Consider the following 8482-nt stretch of genomic DNA (forward strand, 5'->3'; position numbering starts at 1 on the left):
TCATGTTAAAAAGACACACAACCACTGCAATCCCTCTTTTACTTCCAGCATCATTTCAAAGAGTTGCAACATCAAACCTTGATAACAGAGCAATAAAACAACACAGATTTGACGATGGAAACATGAACACAGGCTGGGATTTAGAAAAAAAAACAATTGGGGGAGACATGCAAGACACAGCTGCGATTCTTACTAGGTTGTGTGACTGACAGAGGCACAGAATGTAGATCAACAACAGGTAGCGGAAGTTGAGTTTCGCTTGGCACTTCAGGACGTATCGTTTAAAAACGCCTTGACTTTAAAAATGCACCTGGGATTTGACCGGTACGTCTCTAGTTTTAGCTTTTTCAACAAACCCGATTTGATTAAACGGGGAATTGTAGAAAGTTTTCATTAGGGACTGGTAGTAATCAAGCAGATAAACAAACAGATGGTCTGTAAAAAGTCAAAATCGGCGTAAAAAGGTTTTGTCTCATGCCTGAACTTTCACTAATTGTTACAGCATGTCCTGTGAAAGTTTCCTCTTGGACACGCTGGCTCGGCACCCAACAGGAAACTGTTCCACACGGAAGAGGCAATCATCTGACACACACTTGACATTCTAAGCAAATGATTTTGTTTAGGAACGTCTACAAGGACAATCGCACTCTGGAGTTGGCCTGTGACTCCCAGGATGACGTGGACAGCTGGAAGTCGTCCCTCCTCCGTGCCGGGGTCTACCCTGACAAGACCACCACGGTGAGAGGATCCACTCCAACACTGTTCAGTGAGAATGACTCAAAATCAGAGCGGCTGCTTAATCGGCATGAGATCACTGATCTCATGCCTGGGTTTTTAGGCAACATTATACACCAAGTCAGGAGCAAATAAATTACGACGGAGTACCAGGGACACACTAAGAAAATAAAAAAAAATTAAATCACTAGAATGAAGTAATCAAATTACGAGAATAAAGTCATATAAAAATAAAGTTGAAATAATGAGAATAAAGTCCTATTACTAGTTTATTCTTGAAATATTATTATTACAACTTTACTCTTGCATGACTTTAATCTAGTATTGCTGTGACTTTATTATCATAGTTTTATGACTTTATTTTCCTAATATTGTGACATTATTCTCATATTTGCGTTTTTTTCTCATACGACTATTCTCGTAATTGCATGACTTTACTCTCAAAATATTATGGCTTTATTCTGATTTTTTTCAACTTTATTTTCTTATAATTTTATTCTCATAATTTTATGGACTTTGTTCACATACTTTATTCGCGTACAACGTTATGCTTGTAATATTATGACTTTATTCTCGTAATTTTATTTTTAAGTTTTTTATTAGCTTTGCCATTGTAATAAATCATGTCGATCTACATCATATATATAACATACATCTAAGTTTACGGTTATAATTTGACAAAATACGAAAACGTTTTGGGGGTGCACATACAGCACAGCGCAGAGCAAGATTAACACCATAGGCTAGGTTTGTAAATGTGAAAGTCAGGATTCGCTTTTCAGCTTTTTTGATTCATACAAACCAGACAGAAACAACATTTATAGATCATTAGACAGAAAACTGAATGTTGATGGCTTGTAATGTCTGATTTAAAAGACTGTACCCCAGTTCTGACAAATTTTAATTCTCTTCTGTAGAAGAAAAATGACAAATGTACCCAGATAACTTAAATACACATTCATAGATTCCTCATATCGTACCACCCAAGAAGCTGCAGTTTTGGCTATCGGTGAAAATGTGTGCATTTCGTCTTGTGTAGCATAAGTACAGCTGATGATGTAAAATGACCTATAATCTTTAATAAACTCTCTGAATGTGCCTGTTAGACTGCTGGTTTTAAAATAAATAACGATTAAATTATACAGTGTTTATATAGCACAGTTTAATTCTTAGTGATTTAAAGATCACAAAAGCATAAAAGATGAACTGTAGGAGTTTTATTGCCTTACATTAACAGCAGGGATGTATAAGACTTATTTTTACATGTGCTCGTGTGTGTCGGAGTGGTAAAAACTTTAGTTTTGTCAAAATGTCAGTTATTAAAATAAAACTTTTAACCCTTTGTAGAATCATTTTCCTTCAAAATAAAGGGGTGAACTTTTTCTCCCCCTGCAGGTTGAGAGCGAGACAACCACCACCACCGACAACTTCTCCATGGACCCTCAGCTGGAGCGCAAAGTGGAAACCATCCGCAACCTGGTGGATTCCTACATGGCTATCGTCAACAAGTGCATCCGGGATCTCATCCCAAAGACCATCATGCATCTGATGATCAACAATGTAAGTGAAAAACCAAACATCTACGAACACAAATCTCCAGGAGAGCCGACTTCTAATGGTGAAATGCAAGAAAAATAAGTAGCATGATTACTTTACTATTCATTTTAGTAAGTCTAGAGGAAAATTGTTTTTGATGTTTTTGCTGTTTTATTTCAAAGTTATAAACATTTTGAAACAATATGTCAAAAGGTAGATTTAATATCATTCCTTTTGTTCTTTTACAACCCATTATTTTTTGAAACATAAAGAGCAGATGGTTTTAGGTGGCAGCAGAACACCTGACAAGACTTCCTTATTTATGTGTTTAAATTGAAGAGAATGTAGCTGAACCACTTTGGAGGTAATTCAAGTTAATTATCAACTTTCAGGTAGAATGTTTTCTTAAATTTGTGAGAATTGTCCAACATTTTATTAGAAAATACTGTTAATACCCAGACATATACTGCTTACAGCAGTAGTACATATTGGCCTGAACTAAAGTGTATTTTGTTAGCTGCTTTCCTAAAAATAATTTTTAAAAATTACCATTTGAAATATAAAGAACATATGTTTATAGGTGGCAGCAGCACAGTTGACTAGGTTTTCTTTCTTCATGTGTTGGTGAATTAACATGGTTAGGCTTCAGAGAATGTAGCAGCACAGCCTAACCGTTTTCATTTAAGCTAATTAGCAACTTAAATGCTGTTTTCTTAAATTTGTGAGAACTGTCAAACATTTTTTAGAAAATCCTGTTCATATCCAGATAACTGCTGCCCACAGCATTGAGCTTGTTTATAAAAAAGAATAGTGTAGTTCATTTTAATTTAAGCATTTGTGCTTACGTAGCAAACTTAAGGTAGATAGTGTTTCCATTTTGCTTTCCCATTTGTTGCTGCTTCATCTCAAAACCGTTTTCAGCTCAGCTGTATTTTAATCCATTGCAGATAAAACTCACAAAATAACTTCATGCTGCTACTTCAGAAACCTAGCAGTTTGTCTTTACAGTTGTAAAACTTAATGACTAGTGCTCAAGCTGCGCCAAGCTGCAGTTGTGGCTGACATAATTACAGACTGTACCAACAACAAGTATTTGAAATTGAGTTTTGTCAGAAACTCTCAATACAGATAATTTATCAAGCTTATACATGGTAAAATTAAAGACAGGGACACTGGTACTTAACTTAAAGTTTTACCACTCTAATTCTTTCTGCTTTACTGTTTGGTCTTGTCAAAAGGTGAAGGACTTCATCAATGCAGAGCTGCTGGCGTGCCTGTACTCTGCAGGTGACCAGAATGCCCTGATGGATGAGTCCCAGGAGCAGGCCCAGAGGAGGGACGAGGTGCTGAGGACCCACCAGGCCCTGAAGGAGGCCCTGGCCATCATAGGTGACATCTCTACATCCACCATCACAACCCCCATGCCTCCGCCTGTTGACAACTCCTGGGTGGGAGGATCCACCGGCGGTCGCAGGTAAGTTGGAAATTAACCGAAATCAAGGTCAGGAAGCCTTGACTTTTGCTGTTCTTTTCTTTTTATCACATCCGTTCTGCTGTCCAGGTCTCCTCCTCCGAGTCCCACGGCCCCCAGAAGGATGTCTTCGGGCCAGCGGCCAGCGCCCAGAGGGGCCCCACCACCACCAAACCGTCCAGGACCTTTGGGACCCTTCAATAACAGTGCTGATAGCCCCCAGGCACCCAGCCGCCCCAACAGGGCCCCCCCTAGCATCCCCAGGTAAACACAGTCATCACCTTTAAAACTTTGTGATATTTAATTCAAAAGATTTTATTCTGTTTCTAAAGAATTACCAAGTCACTGAAGGTAAAATGTATTTTAAAGCCTAATGAGGAAAGTACATTGCTGAATGTACAAAAATGCAATTTAAAAAAATTACTGAGCTAAAGTAGATGTACCTTGCAAATTTACAAGCTATAGCCAAATTAGCTAACCACAAGCTTTGGAAACTAGCTGAGCACATAAACAGTTTATTCACAACATTACATCGGGTTTAATGTGAAAAGGAGGAGCTTCAAAGGATTAGTTTAGAGTGTTTTAGGTAAGATTTTGCTTAAGGATGACCAACAAGTAATATCTAACCTGCAGTAAAATAGATAACAGTCTTAGCGTCTTTATTTCTTCAAAGTAATCATGAACTATCCCTTTACACATTGACTACAATCAAGGGTGGATTTACAAGGATGTAAGTCCTGGGCTGGAGACAGGTTTGGTGCCTTGTCCACTAAGGAAAAATTATTTTTCTAATGAAAATTACAGTACATTAATATATTGTTTTATGGATGAGCGGCCATGAACTGATGCATGGTAGGTTTAATACATCACCTGGCCAACAGCTCTACGTTGTTTCCAAAAAATCGACTTCAACTTCATAATATTCAAATATCTGAATATTGTTTAAATTAATAGAAATCCCAAAATATGAATACAACACAACTTATATGAAGTACAACATCGCAAAACCTCCATTCCTTCAAAAAAGAAAAGAAAGAAAAATCTTTGGTGCCCTCAAAAAATTAGGGCCCTCAGAAAACCTTTTCTGAAGTGTGGCCCTGGCTGCTCATCCAGTGACATTATTTTAATAAGCCTTTACATTTTTATATTGCATACTCTTTCTGTTCAAAGTTAACATATCTAAAGATTCACGTTGGCATGAAGCTTGCACTAAGCATGCGTCACTGCCTGAATCACTCTTCCTCAGTGTGAGGCTGATCAATCCTATAGTCATCAGCATATAGTCAGCAGCACATTAATGTGTGCAGACATAATGTATTAGTTACTGTTTCACAACTACAGGATGGGTTGTCCTACATAATGAGCTACTATGAATCAGTGAGGATGACTTACGGATGTGAAACACATTTATTTAGTAGTTTTCCAAAGATGACCACCGACCTTTAAGTAAAGGACAGCTTTATATGCGCAGGCAGAGGCAGCCACTTCACAGTTTTATAATTTATTCTTGCACATGCTGCTCATTGTAATCTTGACAGCAACTTCTCAGCAACGTTTCTCATTCTCCACCTACGCTCTTTGCTGTGGAGGCAAGCTGGAGTGCCCAGCAGTTTCTATGGTAACGAGGAAGCTTTGCATTCACACGTCTTCTAATCTTTTTATGTCATTCTTTTGGACTAATAGTGTTTGAGCGGCCAGGGATGGATTAAGAGACTCTGAAGAGTGAAAATCGGCTAACCAATACATATAGGGGATATACTGTGAGCTTTCATGGTGACTGTTAATTGCTAACAGGCTAGCTTAAGTATAAACGTTGTCATCTGTAAAGAGGTGAAGGCAGGTTAAGCTTTTAAAGTGAAGCTCATTCCTAGACCTGTCTCGTGTTAAATTAAAACGAGCTCAATAATTTCCATCTGCTGGATTTATTGTTTTCCTCTTTTCTTTCAACTATAAATTGGATGATAAAAGTCTTCAGTCAGGTTCATTGGTCTCAACTAGACCTTTTTTTGAAGGACAGTTTTCTTTACATTGACTTCATAATTTATTTTATTTCATTGTGTTTGGATATTTAAAATGTCTTCCAGCTGCAGTGTTAAATGTTCGTTAGAATTACTTAAATTTACTTGAAAACGGTCTCAAGACGACAATATAATCATTTATCGCGATAACTTCTGGGACAATTTATCATCCGGCAAAATTTGTTATCGTGACAGGCCTGCTCATTTCTGTATATGACGCCCAAATACTTGCCTTATTGTGGGGGGAAAATATACCATATACATCTATTTTCTTATCAAATCAATCTGTTCTTCTTCCTCTGCTCTTCGACGCATCACCGCTCTCCAGCCGGCGACCACCGCCGTCTCCTACAAGACAAGCCCCGCCATAATCACCCAACCGGGGTGACTTCCCCTCGTCCGCTCTCCTCCTGTCTCCCACGCCTCTCTCTTAGCCATGGCTCTGCTGTCCTCGTCTCTCCTTAGCGAAGACGCCCGCCAAAGTCTTTGACCCCTTCAACCTCAGTTTCCCGCCAGGTGAAGACGTTCATATATTTATGTACAGTACGGTACTCGTCTTGTGGTGTATGTATATGTGCGCTTGTTGCTCACCTGTGATCCAGGTTCGCTTAGCAGGTCCACTACCCTGAAACCCCCACCCTCCCTTTCCCTCTCATACCTACAACCCCTACGGTTCAACCAGCACCCCCAGTCGCTGCTTCTACATAAAAAAAACAAAAACAAAAAAACAAATAAAAAATAGGCTCAGCAGTCATACTGCCCTACTCATTCCAAAACGCAGCATGCCACATAAGCTGCTTTTATTGCATGGGAGTGTATGCGTGTGTGTGCGTGTTTTCGGGGGAGGGATTAATTTGCCTATATGTAGGCTGAGTTTGATTTAGTATTGTATTAATTTATTGTATAATGCCCCCGTCCCCCTCTCCCCCGCTGAGTGTTGATGTTCTTTTAGGAACAGAAGTTGTATCTTAGTATAAGTGCGTATAAGCGTGTTTTTTTTTTGTTTGTTTCTTTCTGTGTGAATAATACATTGTACATGTGCGTGTGTGTGCGTGTGTGTGTGTGTGCGTGCGTGTGTGTGCGTGTGTGTGTGAGGACACGTGTGCATGTGCCGTCTCTGCACGTTTGTTGGCGTTTCAGTTCTGTTTGTTTTCACTGTCAAAGCTGTTAATGATGAATCATATAAAAAAAAAACCCTGCGGGGGGAACATTCAGTGTTTGACTTTTGTGAGCTGTTCCTGTGTTGTAGTAGCAGCCATACACACATAGCAAGGCTGAGGAGCACCTTCGATATTCTCTATATGGAAAAACAGCCTCGACAACACGTTTAACCTCGCCATAGGTGTCCACCTGTGCTGTACCATGGTCAGATTGTGACCCCCGAACCGAAGGGCCTCAAGCTCCCATTCAGATGCTGACTGGAACTGAAGCTTTGGTAAAAACTAACAATTAAACAACAAAAACAAAAAGCAAAGGCAGAACAACTTATTTGATGCTCCATTCATCTACATTCTTAAAACGGCTGGGTTTAAATAGACCCAATTTAGGTTGTTACTGAGTCCTGGGTCAACGAGTTGATTTAGCGCAACACGTTTGGTTATGGGTTAGCGCCAGCATTAATTTTACCCAAAATATGTTAAAAGTAGTGCTGTCAATTGATAAAAAAAAAATTATTAAATAAATTGTACTCTAGCACTTTGATTAATCACGATTGAAATGTAAAAATTCACGTCATCATAAAAATGTTAAAGGAAATCTATTGTTGTCTGAAATCAAAACGTTTCAGTTTTCCAGGTTTTCATATTCGGGATTTTGTTTCAAACTTAATTTAAAAACGTTAGCTATGAACTGGTTGTCCTTCGGTGGAAAGATAGCAAATAAGTACATACTACCTTAGTTTAATCCAAACCTCCATCATACTGTTTTCACCTTTTAACTCGCGGTTGCGACTCTTTGCTGACCATTCAAAATGGCGGTCTGTGAAGAGTGATGAGGCTCCTGCTAGCTTAACCCATCAAACTTGGTCTTGATGCTAGGCCCAGTGTTTGGTTAAAACTACCCAGTTTCTAACACAACATTTCTGCTTAAGAAATTACCCAGCTGTTTTCAGAGTGGATCCATAGAGGATTACAGGCGGAGGATAAGAGTCTATTCCGGATGCCAATGGGTTCCCTCCAGTTAGCCTTTTTTTCTCAGGTCTGACCCAAACGTTTATACCCATCACAAACTTCCCCTCTTGTTTCAGCCCACTCGTTGTTTCCACTCAAAACCCAGACCCCGCTCCGTCAGCATTTGTATCAGAGCTTAAGGTCGTATCGTCAGTGTTCAAGTGCTTCTCTGTCACTTTGTTATTGTGTATGTAAGCCTAAGCTGTATTCTGATGTATATAGGTAATGATAAGGACATAGTGTACCAGTGGACTTTACAGACCTCGTCAAGAATCCTAGCGCTTTAATCGTTCTCTTTGTCTGTATTCACTATATTCTCTCCTCTCTCTAATTTAGACTGCCTTAATGGCATGGATTATAATTCTTTATTGCCAAAGTTAAACACAGAAGGAGAATCATGAAATGAAGAAAAAGAAATGAAGCTAAAGATTCCAGTTGATGTGAAATTGTCTAAAATTGTTTAGCAGAGAACGTGTTGTTCAATTTGGAAATGCACAAGTTGTTAATTTTCTGTGTCTGTATTGCTCCTCAATAAACTTCTTCCTCATAATGTC

General features: G+C 39.0%; 1 protein-coding gene across 2 annotated transcripts in view; it reads left to right on the forward strand.

Moving 5' to 3' along the window:
• The window catches only part of dnm3b (dynamin 3b), a 30173-nt gene extending 21691 nt beyond the window's left edge, over positions 1-8482 (forward strand). For both annotated transcript variants that reach the window (XM_008433163.3, XM_008433164.3), the window contains 5 exons: positions 624-738; positions 2131-2295; positions 3510-3745; positions 3833-4006; positions 6089-8482. In XM_008433163.3, coding sequence (XP_008431385.1) covers positions 624-738; positions 2131-2295; positions 3510-3745; positions 3833-4006; positions 6089-6131 — 733 coding nt within the window. In that variant the 3' untranslated portion in view covers positions 6132-8482. The remainder of the gene's footprint in view (positions 1-623; positions 739-2130; positions 2296-3509; positions 3746-3832; positions 4007-6088) is intronic.

This window comes from Poecilia reticulata, chromosome 17 (genome assembly GCF_904066995.2).
Source record: "Poecilia reticulata chromosome 17, P_reticulata-male-v2, whole genome shotgun sequence".
Classification (NCBI taxonomy): domain Eukaryota; kingdom Metazoa; phylum Chordata; class Actinopteri; order Cyprinodontiformes; family Poeciliidae; genus Poecilia; species Poecilia reticulata.